General features: G+C 42.3%; 1 protein-coding gene across 1 annotated transcript in view; it reads left to right on the plus strand.

Moving 5' to 3' along the window:
• EPHA10 (EPH receptor A10) overlaps window positions 1-15973 on the plus strand; it is a 1179171-nt gene that overhangs the window by 1115365 nt on the left and 47833 nt on the right. Inside the window, exon 11 of the mRNA XM_073615517.1 lies at window positions 13366-13551. Within this exon, the coding sequence (XP_073471618.1) occupies window positions 13366-13551 (186 nt within the window). The remainder of the gene's footprint in view (window positions 1-13365; window positions 13552-15973) is intronic.

The following is a 15973-nucleotide window of genomic DNA, read 5'->3' on the forward strand; positions in this document are numbered from 1 at the left end:
TCAGAAGAGAAGAAGCGTCACACAGCGGGAGCCTCCCTCCATGCCATCATGGATGCGGAGTGGCCCGAAAAGAAGATGAAGAGAAAAAGATGGAGAGAAGAGCGGGAGCCTCCCTCCATGTCATCATGGATGCGGAGCAGCCCGAGGAGAAGAAGGGAAGAAGACGCTGATGCCGCGGAGGAGATGCCGGATGAGAACACCGGAGGAAGAACCAGAAGAACCAGAAGAAGAACCACCGGCCAGGGTTGTGGGGATGAGGCCCTTGTCCTAATCAACATGGGGACAAGGTGTTTTGGGGGCTACCCCAAAGCACCCTCCCAATGTTGAGGGCATGTGGCCTGGTACAGTTTGGGGGGGCACTCTCTCGTCCCCCCTCTTTTTCTGCAGCCTGCCAGGTTGCGTGCTCGGATAAGGGTCTGGCATGGATATTTGGGGGGACCCCATGCCGTTTTTTTTTTAATTTTGGCGCGGGGTTCCCCTTAAAATCCATACCAGACTTGAAGGGACCTGAAGGGTCTGGTATAGATTTTGAGGGGGACCCCACGCCATTTTTAAAAAAAAAATTTGGCCGGGATTCCCCTTAATATCCATACCAGACCTGAAGGGCCTGGTATGGAATTTAGGGGGACCTCCACGTCATTTTTTTAAAACTTTTTGGCCAGGGTTCCCCTTAATATCCATACCAGACCTCAAGGGCCTGGTATGGAATTTAGGGGGACCCCCACTTCATTTTTTTTTTAAATTTTGGTTCGGCGTTCCCCTGTGGGGAATTCCCATGCCGTTTTTATCAATGAACTTCTATGTGTATTGTGGGACCGGCAATGCATTAATAGCCACGAGTAGTTTTAAATGACTTTTTTCCTTTGAAATGTCATTTTGCTGTCAGATTGTTCTAAACGGGAAACATGCGCCCCTTTACAGGCATACTATAGACACCCCCCAGGTATGAAATTTAAAGGGATATTACACTTTTATTGTTTCACTTTAAGCATTATTAAAATCACTGCTCCCGGAAAAACGGCTGTTTTTAAAACTTTTTTTTGCATTGATCCATGTCCCCTGGGGCAGGACCCAGGTCCCCAAACACTTTTTATGACAATAACTTGCACATAAGCCTTTAAAATTAGCACTTTTGATTATTCATGTTCGTGTCCCATAGACTTTAATGGTGTTCACGTGTTTGAACAAATTTTTTGCCTGTTCGCATGTTCTGGTGCGAACCGAACAGGGGGGTGTTCGGCTCATCCCTACCCATCACACCACCTGATAGTGGAACAGGCTTTAAAGGAATACTTGTCATATAATACTCATCCAGACATCTCCCCCTTAACATTGTGGTAAGCCCACAAACCTGTTTTGCATGGTGTTCTACAGAGACAAATGGCATTATTTAAACGAGAATGCAAATTTCTGGCATGAAAGCTAGAGTCAGAATTTAATGAAGCCTTCATATCATTTCAAGATAACCCATCTCAGAGTACAAAATCTCATTTGGAAAAAATCAGAGTGGAATACGATCTGTTTCTCACAGAATCCGTAGACAAATCCCTCAAACGCTCTAGACACAATTTTTATATGAGAACAAACAAACCTGGCACATATTTGGCGTGTGCACTGAAGTAAAATAATAAATCTTTCAAACCAATGTTTGAAATTGTCAAAGAACATTTATACTAGCAACCCAGTCAAAATTGTCCACAAATTTCATTCACATCTCGCTTCTGTATACAAGTCAACCAAAGAATCCAACCCTACAGAAGCTGAATCTCTTTTCTCTCAGATCACCTTACCTGAGTTATCTAAAACTCAAAAAAATACATTGGAAGAACCTATAACTATAGAAGAAGTAGCTAACTCCATTAGTGACCTAAAAATTAACAAAAGACCTGGCCCAGATGGATACTCGGCATTATATTATCGAACATTTTCAGAGATTCTTTCCCCTAATCTAGCGGAAGCCTTCAACATATTGTTAGAAGGACATTCTTTTAGACAAGAAACATTAATAGCAACCATGTGCATGATCCCTAAACCTCTCTCAGATGATACCTCTTGCGTAAATTATCGCCCCATTTCTCTTTTAAACCTTGATATCAAACGTTTAGCAAAAATTTTAGCAAAATGTCTTAATAATATCATAGGTAATCTAATACATAGAGACCAAGTAGGCTTTATGCCAAATAGACAAGCGGACGATAATGCACGCAGAGCAGTGCTTCTGGCGCATTTTGCTAAAAAGCGCAGAATCCCTTCTTACTTCTTATCCCTTGATATTAAGAGGGCATTTGATACAGTATCCTGGCAATATATGAATTATTCTTTACAAAAGTGGGGATTCGGTCCCATTTTATAAAGTGGATTGCAGCACTCTATAATAAACCTAAAGCGTATATAAAATATGCTGGATGCAAATCAGATTATTTTGACATGGAGAGAGGCACTCGAGAGGGTTGTCCATTGTCCCCCCTCCTATTTGCCCTTTTATTAGAACCTTTAGTTCAACATATTAGAACAAACCGTACAATTACTGGCATTGAAATAGGAGGTCTTTCAAACAAACTCTGTATGTTTGCAGATGACATTTTGCTTTTTTTATCATCACCACAAATCTCAGGTCCTAAACTCTTACCCATTCTTGATGGGTTTGCAGCCTTCTCCGGCCTTATGATTAACCCTAAGAAATGTTTAGCGCTCAATAATTCACTTTCCAATGCAGAACTAATCCCAGCGAAGGTAGCACTCCCATTTACCTGGGCAGAGAAATCAATTCCATACCTTGGAATTCACCTGACAGCATCTCATACAGATTTATTTTCAGCCAATTATCCACCTTTATTGAGACAGATCACAAACTTGATAAAACAATGGTCACAACTTCCTCTGTCCTGGATAGGAAAGATCAATGCAACTAAAATGACTATTCTGCCTAAATTACTATATTTGTTTAGAACTCTTCCTATTCCAGTTTCCTCTTATTATTTGAAAGAAGTGCAAAAAAGGCCAACGTCATTTATATGGGGTTCTTCCAAGCCACGTATACCTATACATACGCTACATCTCCCCAAAACTAAAGGAGGCCTGAGGTATCCTAACTTTGCTAATTATTATAAAGAAGCTCACCTGTCCAGTCTTACCAAGTACCATGCAAAACAGGAAATCCCATTATGGGTACTAATAGAAGCTTCAGAATGTGACCCATTATCAATTTCAAATTTATTATGGATGGAACCCAAAGACCGATCCAAACTCCAAAATCCTATAACTAAGCATTTTTTATCACTCTGGGATAAAACAAAAATCACACATCAACTACAATCACCACATAATCCCATTTTATCCTTTCTTGGGAATCTGGCTTTTTACCCGGCTTGGATCTACCCTAAATCATTTAAAGCTTGGATAAATTCAGGTATTCAGACACTTCATGATTTCGTCACACCTAAATCTTTTCTTCCATTCCCAACGCTAAGAGAAAATGATGATTTACCACACTCAGAGGTATTCGGATATCTCCAAATTAAAAAAAAATTTACACCACGTCTAAATGTGGAAACACCCTTGTCCCAATTATCCAAATTTGAATCAATTTGTAAAAATGAACCACTTGCAAAAGGAATAATTTCATCAATCTACAGTCAATTAATTGTAAACACAAATCTCGACAAACCAACCTATGTTCGGAAATGGGCGGAGGACCTGGGGCGAACCTTGGAGGACACAGATTGGTTAGGTATATGGCTCACAACTAAATCATCCTCGCCCAATGTTATGGCATTGGAAGCAAATTACAAAGTCCTAACCCGATGGTACTTTGTACCTGCCAGAGTGACTAAATATTCACCTACATCTTCAGCCCTCTGTTTTAGAGGCTGTCCAGATTTAGGCACGCACCTACACATATGGTGGACGTGTCCAATAGCCCAAATATTCTGGAAGGAAATTTTCATGATTGCATCCAAAATGTTCAAAAAATTTATACAACCAGACCATTCACAGCTTTGCTTAACTTGAAACCGGAATGGTTAACATTTTCTCAATTCAAACTCTTGGTACAATTACTAACTGCAGCAAAGCAAACAATGGCCAAAGCATGGACATCTCCTATATTGGTACTGGCAGAAACAATACAAAGAATGAATAACACAATGTCACATGCTAAAATGGCAGCTATTGATTGTAATCAAATCCCAAAATTTATAAAAAGTTATGGCACCCATGGATAAAGTATAATTTTCCGTCTAATTTTAATGACCTATTGCCATGGTAACAGATTAACTGACGCATTAAATCATCCAGTTATTCATTTCGTGGAAAGTAAATAGTATGTTAGACTGGGGCTTGGACTGACCTTGTGAACTTTCTCTTTGTCTCTATTTCTTCTCTTCTCCTTTTTCTTCCTCTCCCCCACTTTTATATCATAGCTCTTTTATCAGAGCGCACCTGATTTATATTCACATAACCAATATGTTATAATTATAGGTGGTGCAGTTATATACAATAACTTAAAAGATGTAAATATATTACTTTCCACCTTTTATTTTTAAGTCAGATGTACATGATTATTAATTATAGGAAACTTTACACACAGAGCTTAACCATATATATCCTTGTATAAGTAATTAATACATTTTCAATTGTTTGTATGATCAATAAAACTTTTTGACAAGGAAAAAAATGTATAAAAGCAAACAGACAAAAAATGCAGTTCATTCAGCTTAATGCCTAGTCCCATAGGGCTGCACTTGCCGGTATAAAGCATAGGCAACCGAACTGTAGGTGGACAACATGCACTCTGATTGGGTTTCACCCACTCGCTCAGCTTCCTGGAATGTGATGTGCGTAGTGACACCATATGCGCTTCATCATAGACGTATTCAGCGGCAAAGATAATCAGTGTGTGTTGGTGTACACTGTGAGCCGTAACGAGATGTTACCGCAATTTTCCTTCTCACACACGATCTGTGTGTGAGGAGAAGAACCCGGTAACAACTCGTTACCGCGGTTTGTTGACATTTTGTGAGCGGCTGTGATTGGACGCAGCCGGTCACGTGGTAAAGAGCCAATTTCTTCATTGGCTGTTTACTGCGATTGGGGTTTGGCTGTGTCAGGGTGACAAACCTCATCCCCAATTGCCGCTCTGTGCGCACCCTAGGGGCGTGCACAAGTGCCATGCATGTGGGCAGTACATGTGACGGCTGTGATTGGACACAGCCGGTCACGTGGTAAAGAGTCATTTTTTATTGGCTCTTTACACAGATCTGGGATGGGCTGTGTCTGAGGGACATGCCTCATCCCCGATCATCGCACTGCGGGCCCCTGGGGGCCCATGGGAGCGACGAGAAACCAAGGACATCTTATGATGCCCGCCCAGGATGGAAGATCCCATCTGTGAATGTCATATGACTATAGCCCAGTATTGAAGTGGTTATTAATGTTATTATTTGAAATCAAAACCGCTCTACACTGGGAACAAAACTAAATTGTGAAATGAACAAATCAAACATGTGTAAAAAAAAATCCCCAGCAGCTATACTATAATACCCTTAAACAATGTGTCAGTATGTGAGGACAGCGACTCCCACCAGTACAGCACTATAACAAAATAAATAAACAATGTAGCTTGTGAAGTATTAAAAAATATCAATACAAAGATACTGGATTGCACCAAAGTAGTGTATGTACTTTTAAAAATGCACTGCAACTGGATTGCAAGATATCACAGTACTATGCAATCCAGGGCAAACAAACGCATTACGTTTGCAATCTGAATTTGGGATATCATTAGAAATCTACTGACACCTGCAGCAGATCGCACATCCAGTGCATTTGGAAAGGGCATGGAACATGGGTTTCCCATGCCATGTTTCCGGTATGAATGAAATTGAACATTCTACAGTACTTTACTTCTGTACCATTAAAATGTCATCTACATTCCAAATGAACTCTGACTGGATTATGACAGATCAGTACTGTGATCTTAAATCTTAAATAAATACGATCAAGACCTGCTCACTCTTGGCTGGATCATGATAGGTTTTGTTTTAATAGAGTTTAGATTTAGAGTAAAGTAACACAAAACTCTATTGTGCACACCTCTTCTGTGAATTACCGCCTAGCTTTTGAAATACATATATAATTGGGTGGATTTATTAAAGAAATAGAAACTACTTGTGACAGGATTCAGTTTAAAGGATGTTTTTAGTTTAATGGCTGTGCCATTTGGACTTTCCTTCTTTATTTTTTCCTATTTTCTACCTTTTTTCTATGCTGCTCAGCAAAAAGTCTTCTTTCATTTCTTTTTTCTTTCCATCTTTCTCCTCACATCACAAGGTAATTACGGTGTTAACATCCAAACGGTTTTGATTTCTAATACCAGCACTGAAAGGGTTAACTTGTGCTCCTGCATCTGCTAATTAAGTTTTGGCAGACTACATTATTGTTTAAATTGTATTATTTCCTTTCTGTCTGAGATATTAATTTTATTTATATTGGTGTGTGTACAAAATGTAAATATTATTGTGTTGCAATCTTGTATATATTGTGTTTGCATTCTATTACGAGTTCATGTTTTATGGTGTTTTATGCGTGTATGCTCCTACCAGGATGTAGGTCCTAATGAAGTTTTAAGACAGACATAAAACCTGGAATTGGTTCTAATTCTTCCCCACTCTTTTGGAAAAAAAATGATGATACACTTTAACAAGTTTTGTTTATGGCCTTGTTCATAGTCTGAGTGACTCGAAATTGCGGGCAGAACCGTGCCTTCGGATACCATTCATTGTTAATGTCACCCCAAATGGGCTAAAGACACAGATTTTTTTTGAGTGAAAAAATGCTCAGAAATGCGTTATTCAAAAATGCATCAAAGTCGGCTCCAAAAAAAGGATACAGGAGTTTCCTTGGAGCATTTTTGGAGTGGAGGGCAGCCCTTTTAAGTGAATGGTGTTGCTCCAAAAACACCTAAAAATCCTTTTGTAATAAATTGATTGTTATTTTTTTTTAAATAAGCATTTACAAACATGTTATACTTATCTGCTTTGTAGAATGGAATGCAAATAGTGCCCCTGAACCTCCTCTTCTTAGGTCCCCCAACAGTGCTTCTGGCTTCTCCCCTCCACCGAGTGCCCCCATAGAACAAAGCTTTCTATGGGGGCACTCATGGAGGGGAGAAGCCACTTGTTTGGGCTTGCTACTGAGACAATCAGCAGGCCTCATCCCTCCTCCCACCCCCTTATTACTGGCTTTAACTGACAGCAATGGGAGAGAATGGAACCCGGATGCCTCAGCAAAGCCCAAAAGACCAGGAAGTGAGGGGAGAGAAGAGCTACGGACATGCACAGCGTTGGATCGAATGAGGGCTCAGATAAGTAAATGGAGGTTGAGGGGGGATACTGACACCTAAACATGTTTTACCTTAATGCAAGGAATGCATTAAAGGAAAATTAGAACCTCTTTAACGCAATCTGACGCTTGTGAAATATGAATCCTAATGCTAGAATACAGTTCTAAGAACCACATAGGATTTGCTTTAGATTCACAGTTGCCTTTCAACTGCACACACCACTAAGTGAAAGAGAAAAAACAGGTGGTTTTTCTTTCCCTTAGAGTAGAACTAAATGTATTTTTTTAATGCAGAGTTAAAACCCCGTTAAGATTTGTATTCGTTATCTGTGTCTCATTGTGTAGATTTCCCTTCACTTTCTGTGATATAGTCAACAGGCCAAAAGAGGGAAATAAGATAAAGAAAACAATCATAATTTGTAACTCTTAAGTTGACCCTGTCCTCATAGTACACATATCGTGTACTGATCACATGCAGTGAAAAGTAGGAAATGATCTCTTACTGAAACTTCTTGTGTCAGATAAGTCTGTTCTTTCATTTTTCAGCAAAACAGCTTTACAGATTCCTTTAACCTCTACCACTTCCAGGAGTGTTGGAGACTTTTCTGCAGCCTGTTCCTGTTCCTTGCAGACATCTGTTTTTCTTTGAATTGATTGTGGCTGTAAGTGGCTTTGCCCACACAGTCTCATTATCCATTCACAGAGACCTGTGAATAAATATACTACAAGTACCATCTTCTGCCATGGCAGAGGGACTCAACAGAGATAGTTACGTCACCATATTTGTGTTTCATTCATTACTTTCTCCAGACCCATAAACTATGGCCTGGGGTAAGCAATGTATGAGTCTGTTCCTTTTGATCATAGTTAGTACATTTACTACTTTTTTCTTAAAGATGGACAATGCCTTTTATTTCTTGTGCTGGTATCATAGGTACCGTATATGAGAGGTATTGTCTCTTACAGAGTCACAGACAAAAAAAAAAAACAAGAAAAGAGCTTTGACTGTATTTGGACTTTAAATTCCTTTTCTTTTACTTTATTTATATAATATATATATAATTTATATAATCTGCTTGGATGATTCACAACTGTTTTATGCATTCCGTATGCAGACTACATCTACATTATCTCCCCAGATAACCAGGGCACATAATTAAACATTTAATGCTGCTTCTGTTTTTATTTACGCAAATGTAACAGTTTATGGGGAGTACCTTAATTTTAAGGCTAATTCCAGTTAAAGCAAAATAAATGTTTTTTTCTAATAAGGAAAAGTTTTTTAAATCATTTTTATCATTAGCTATGAATCCGTGTCCACTTTACCCAACTGATAATGTGTTAGCAAAAAACAATTTTTTCTAATTTCTCTCAACTAGGGATGAGCCGAACACCCCCCTGTTCGGTTCGCACCAGAACATGCGAACAGGAAAAAAGTTCGTTCGAACATGCGAACACCGTTAAAGTCTATGGGACACGAACATGAATAATCAAAAGTGCTAATTTTCAAGGCTTATATGCAAGTTATTGTCATAAAAAGTGTTTGGGGACCTGGGTCCTGCCCCAGGGGACATGGATCGATGCAAAAAAAAGTTTTAAAAACGGCCGTTTTTTCAGGAGCAGTGATTTTAATAATGCTTAAAGTCAAACAATAAAAGTGTAATATCCCTTTAAATTTCGTACCTGGGGGGTGTCTATAGTGTGCCTGTAAAGGGGCGCATGTTTCCTGTGTTTAGAACAGTCTGACAGCAAAATGACATTTTGAAGGAAAAAACTCATTTAAAACTACTCGCGGCTATTGCATTGCCGACAATACACATAGAAGTTCATTGATAAAAACGGCATGGGAATTCCCCAAAGGGGAACCCCGAACCAAACTTAAAAAAAAAAAATGACGTGGGGGTCCCCCTAAATTCCATACCAGGCCCTTCAGGTCTGGTATGGATATTAAGGGGAACCCCGGCCAAAATTTAAAAAAAAAAATGACGTGGGGTTCCCCCTAAATTCCATACCAGACCCTTCAGGTCTGGTATGGATTTTAAGGGGAACCCCGCGCCAAAAAAAAAAAAAAAAAACGGCGTGGGGTCCCCCCAAAAATCCATACCAGACCCTTATCCGAGCACGCAACCTGGCAGGCCGCAGGAAAAGAGGGGGGGACAAGAGTGCGGCCCCCCCTCCCTCCTGAACCGTACCAGGCCACATGCCCTCAACATTGGGAGGGTGCTTTGGGGTAGCCCCCCAAAACACCTTGTCCCCATGTTGATGAGGACAAGGGCCTCATCCCCACAACCCTGGCCGGTGGTTGTGGGGGTCTGCGGGCGGGGGGCTTATCGGAATCTGGAAGCCCCCTTTAACAAGGTGACCCCCAGATCCCGGCCCCCCCCCTGTGTGAAATGGTAAGGGGGTACATAAGTACCCCTACCATTTCACGAAAAAAGTGTCAAAAATGTTAAAAATGACAAGAGACAGTTTTTGACAATTCCTTTATTTAAATGCTTCTTCTTTCTTCTATCTTGCTTCATCTTCTGGTTCTTCTGGCTCTTCTGGTTCTTCTGGTTCTTCCTCCGGCGTTCTCGTCCAGCATCTCCTCCGCGGCGTCTTCTGTCTTCTTCTCCTCGGGCCGCTCCGCACCCATGGCATGGGGGGGAGGCTCCCGCTCTTCTCTTCTTCTCTTCTTCTTTTCTTCTTTTCTTCTTTTCTTCTCTTCTTCTCTTCTTCTTTATTTTTTTCTCCGGGCCGCTCCGCAATCCATGCTGACATGGAGGGAGGCTCCCGCTGTGTGACGGCGCTCCTCGTCTGACAGTTCTTAAATAACGGGGGGGGGCGGGGCCACCCGGTGACCCCGCCCCCCTCTGACGCACGGTGACTTGACGGGACTTCCCTGTGGCATTCCCCGTGACGTCACAGGGAAGTCCCGTCAAGTCACCGTGCGTCAGAGGGGGGCGGGGTCACCGGGTTGGCCCCGCCCCCCCCGTTATTTAAGAACTGTCAGACGAGGAGCTTCGTCACACAGCGGGAGCCTCCCTCCATGTCAGCATGGATTGCGGAGCGGCCCGGAGAAGAAAATGAAGAAGAAGAGAAGAAGAGAAGAAAAGAAGAAAAGAAGAAAAGAAGAAGAGAAGAGCGGGAGCCTCCCCCCCATGCCATGGGTGCGGAGCGGCCCGAGGAGAAGAAGACAGAAGACGCCGCGGAGGAGATGCTGGACGAGAACGCCGGAGGAAGAACCAGAAGAACCAGAAGAGCCAGAAGAACCAGAAGATGAAGCAAGATAGAAGAAAGAAGAAGCATTTAAATAAAGGAATTGTCAAAAACTGTCTCTTGTCATTTTTAACATTTTTGACACTTTTTTCGTGAAATGGTAGGGGTACTTATGTACCCCCTTACCATTTCACACAGGGGGGGGGCCGGGATCTGGGGGTCACCTTGTTAAAGGGGGCTTCCAGATTCCGATAAGCCCCCCGCCCGCAGACCCCCACAACCACCGGCCAGGGTTGTGGGGATGAGGCCCTTGTCCTCATCAACATGGGGACAAGGTGTTTTGGGGGGCTACCCCAAAGCACCCTCCCAATGTTGAGGGCATGTGGCCTGGTACGGTTCAGGAGGGAGGGGGGGCCGCACTCTTGTCCCCCCCTCTTTTCCTGCGGCCTGCCAGGTTGCGTGCTCGGATAAGGGTCTGGTATGGATTTTTGGGGGGACCCCACGCCGTTTTTTTTTTTTTTTTTGGCGCGGGGTTCCCCTTAAAATCCATACCAGACCTGAAGGGTCTGGTATGGAATTTAGGGGGAACCCCACGTCATTTTTTTTTTTTAATTTTGGCCGGGGTTCCCCTTAATATCCATACCAGACCTGAAGGGCCTGGTATGGAATTTAGGGGGACCCCCACGTCATTTTTTTTTTTTAATTTTGGTTCGGGGTTCCCCTTTGGGGAATTCCCATGCCGTTTTTATCAATGAACTTCTATGTGTATTGTCGGCAATGCAATAGCCGCGGGTAGTTTTAAATGAGTTTTTTCCTTCAAAATGTCATTTTGCTGTCAGACTGTTCTAAACACAGGAAACATGCGCCCCTTTACAGGCACACTATAGACACCCCCCAGGTACGAAATTTAAAGGGATATTACACTTTTATTGATTGACTTTAAGTATTATTAAAATCACTGCTCCTGAAAAAACGGCCGTTTTTAAAACTTTTTTTTGCATTGATCCATGTCCCCTGGGGCAGGACCCAGGTCCCCAAACACTTTTTATGACAATAACTTGCATATTAGCCTTTAAAATTAGCACTTTTGATTTCTCCCATAGACTTTTAAAGGGTGTTCCGCGGCATTCGAATTTGCCGCGAACACCCCAAATTGTTCGCTGTTCGGTGAACTTGCGAACAGCCAATGTTCGAGTCGAACATGAGTTCGACTCGAACTCGAAGCTCATCCCTACTCTCAACCATGGTTGGGTATTCATAACATAAGTTCACCTTATTTACAAACAACTTGAGCAGGCTCCACTTTTTTTTTAATCCCAATGAGTTGCTGGAGGTGAAAGGTAAGGCAGTGACAGGAGTTTCTTTAAATAAACTCCATGATGACAAAAAAAACTATTCATGTAGATACAGTATGTGTATTTTTAAAATGAGCTAGTGTAAGTACCTGGATATGACTTGGTAGCAGCCTCTGGCAACCCAGGCTGGGAGAGGGAGCACAAGCAGGGCTGGGACAAGGGGTGAGCAGAAGAGACAGGAGCCCTGGGTGCTGCAGGTGTATAGGGAAGAGGGAGTGCAGTGCGATAATCAGCAGTGTGATAAACATCGCTGCTACCAACAACCTAAAGTCTGCCCTGATAATGGCCAATACATTAGGGCAAACTTTAGTAGCGCAACACCTGGCAGACTGCCAGTGGGGTGCCAAGTGCTGGGGCTCTCTCAGTGATCCTGCATCTGGCACTAGAAGAACCCCAGCACTACAGTCAGGGGGAGTTGTCTCCGCTCAACAGGTGGAGGCAGCCTCCTTCCCAGATGTGTTGTAATTTCCAAGGCAGGAAGAGAGTGGCGCCGCACAGGAGTGAGAGAGCATTTAAGGTAGAATCAGACAGACTTGAAAGCAGCAAGCATAGGAGAGCTTTAAGTTTAACCCCTTGGGTAGTGAGTTGGTTAATTCACATGGCTGATAGCCAGTGATGCAATGGGTTAATAAACACTGCCAGTGGTAACTAATGCAGCCTGAATGGGATTACTTAACACTGCCACTGCCACTGCCATTGCTAAAGTAGTGAACAGTGGCAGTGTTTATTAACCTCTTCATATTGCATTTGTGGCCAGTGGTGGTTTTTATGAACCCCTTCATGCTGTATTCTTGTACATTGCAACTAATTAACCAATGGGGGGGGGGTATTTAAAAAGCACTGCCACTGACCATTAATGCAGAAAGGTTAGCAGGCTACCAATGAAAGGGGGTTTAAATAGCAATGCAGGTGTTATTACCAGGCACCAATGCTTGTTATTTTAATATTGTGTAATCTGGCACCAATGCTGGAGGGGTTATTATTGTGTAAACCTGCACCAATGCTAGTGGTTATTACTGAGGAACCTGACGCCAGTGCAGGTGGTTGTTATTGCAGTAAATGGCTCCAAAGCTGGGGATTATTGTGGAAGCTGACGCCAATGCTGGGGGCTATTTTTGCATAAACTGGCACCAATTCTGGTGTTTATTATTGTATCCATGGGTGGGGTCACAGTTTGGCATTTTCGCCATGGGTACCAGATGACCTTGTCACAGAACTGAGCACAAGTAGCTAATCAGGTGAGTTTTCATGCTTACGGGAGACATGCTGACAGAAGAGAGCAGAATGATAGTGAAAGCAAGTCTGATTATATTGTATGAATTGTCTAGGTGAATCCACAACACATACAAGCAAGATAGTAAGGTTTCTGTTCCTTCTATAAGCACAAACACTTCAGTTATCTGATGTTCTGTTATAAACTTACAGATGGCTTGATGATATATACTATTTTCAAATCTCCATTGTATTTCAGGGGAATATGGTGAAATTTGCAAGGGTTGCTTGAAACTTCCAAGCAAGAGAGAGCTTCCGGTCGCAATACAGACTCTCCGAGCTGGCTGCTCAGAAAAGCAGAAGCGCTCATTTCTGGCAGAGGCTAGCATAATGGGACAGTTTGACCATCCCAACAGCATACGCCTAGAAGGAGTCATCACTAGAGGTAAGAAAAATGGTCTAGAGCTTTAATAAACTCATTCAGGCCGCTAAAATGAACTTATCTATAGTGTGCATTTTCCACTTCAATCAATTATTGGTTAGAATTCTGTTTGTGTTACCTAAGTAGTAGAGAAGAGGGTCTGGCAGAGAGATTCAACACTATATGGGAAAAATGGATGGAGTTTAAGAAAACTAGAAAATATTCAGAAAAGTGGACGCAGTAAGCAGTGGAAAGGATGAGGAGCAGGGGAGAATGGGAGGAGATGAACAGAGATGAGGGAGAACGCCAGAGGGGGGAGGGGGGTGGGAGGCAGAGAGGGGATTGGGGGGGGAGAAGTATATTTATACAAGGTTACGGGTATTATTAAATGTGTTGAGTGAAATAATCTATATGTGTACAAATGTTTGTTTTATAATATAAAATCAAATAAAGTTTAAATAAAAAAAAAAAAAGAATTCTGTTTATGTTTTATATATTGCTTATGTCGGTTTATCATATTGGTGGTAGCTTGCATGCAATAATGTTTGAGACACTATCACTGGGTTGCACTGGTAAATGTTTACCCTGTAATGAATGCTATAAACATTATACTTGTGTACCCAATCCTTTTTTGGCTTGATGGTTCTTTTAACATTTTAATGGTTCGCTTTAATTGCAAATTTAATAGTGACCTGACACTTCCGGAAGTGTTGCATCCTCCAATCTGCACAGCCCCTTTCCCTGATATGTCTTGGCTCTCAGAAATGCACTCAGGCTGAGGGGAGCCACTTGTTGACAGTGAGTTGTAATAAATGTACTGTCAACATATGGTCCTGATTAGGGATGAGCCGAACACCCCCCTGTTCGGTTCGCACCTGAACATGCGAACAGGCAAAAAATTTGTTCGAACACGCGAACACCGTTAAAGTCTATGGGACACGAACATCAATAATCAAAAGTGCTAATTTTAAAGGCTTATATGCAAGTTATTGTCATAAAAAGTGTTTGGGGACCTGGGTCCTGCCCCAGGGGACATGAATCAATGCAAAAAAAAAGTTTTAAAAACGGACGTTTTTTCGGGAGCAGTGATTTTAACAATGCTTAAAGTGAAACAATAAAAGTGTAATATCCCTTTCAATTTCGTACCTGGGGGGGTGTCTATAGTATGCCTGTAAAGGGGCACATGTTTCCCGTGTTTAGAACAGTCTGACAGCAAAATGGCATTTCAAGGGGAAAAAAGTCATTTAAAACTACTTGCGGCTATTAATGCATTGCCGGTCCGACAATATACATAGAAGTTCATTGATAAAAATGGCATGGGGATTCCCCACAGGGGAACCCTGAACCAAAATTAAAATACAAAAAAAGTGGGGGATCCCTAAATTCCATACCAGGTCCTTCAGGTCTGGTATGGATATTAAGGGGAACCCCGGCCAAAATTAAAAAGAAAAATGGCGTGGGGTCCCCCTCAAAATCTATACCAGACCCTTTAGGTCTGGTATGGATTTTAAGGGGAACCCTGCGCCAAAATAAATTAAAAAAACGGCGTGGGGTCCCCCTAAAAATCCATACCAGACCCTTATCCAAGCACGCAACCTGGCAGGCCACAGGAAAAGAGAGGGGGCGAGAGAGCGCCCCCCCTCTTGAACCGTACCAGGCCATAGGCCCTCAACATTGGGAGGGTGCTTTGGGATAGCCCCCCAAAACACCTTGTCCCCATGTTGATGAGGACAAGTGCCTCATCCCCACAACCCTGGCCGGTGGTTGTGGCGGTCTGCGGGCGGGGGGCTTATCGGAATCTGGAAGCCCCCTTTAACAAGGGGACCCCCAGATCCCGGCCCTCCCCCCTGTGTGAAATGGTAAGGGGGTACCATTTCACTAAAAAACTGTCAAAAATGTTAAAAATGACAAGAGACAGTTTTTGACAATTCCTTTATTTAAATGATTCTTCTTTCGTCTTTCTTCTTTCTTCTATCTTCTATCTTCCTTCGGTTTCTTCCTCCATCTTCTTCTTCTTCTGGGGAAACACGGGAAACATGCGCCCCTTTACAGGCATACTATAGACACCCCCCAGGTACGAAATTTAAAGGGATATTACACATTTATTGTTTCACTTTAAGCATTATTAAAATCACTGCTCCCAAAAAAACGGCCGTTTTTAAAACTTTTTTTTGCATTAATCCATGTCCCCTGGGGCAGGACCCAGGTCCCCAAACACTTTTTAAGACAATATCATGAATATAAGCCTTTAAAATTAGCACTTTTGATTTCTCCCATAGACTTTTAAAGGGTGTTCCGCGGCATTCGAATTTGCCGCGAACACCCCAAGTTGTTCGCTGTTCGGCGAACTTGCGAACAGCCGATGTTCGAGTCGAACATGAGTTCGACTCGAACTCGAAGCTCATCCTTAGTCCTGATAGCTCCAGACTGATTATCCAGAGCTGTC

Source organism: Aquarana catesbeiana, linkage group LG02 (genome assembly GCF_042186555.1).
Source record: "Aquarana catesbeiana isolate 2022-GZ linkage group LG02, ASM4218655v1, whole genome shotgun sequence".
Taxonomy (NCBI): domain Eukaryota; kingdom Metazoa; phylum Chordata; class Amphibia; order Anura; family Ranidae; genus Aquarana; species Aquarana catesbeiana.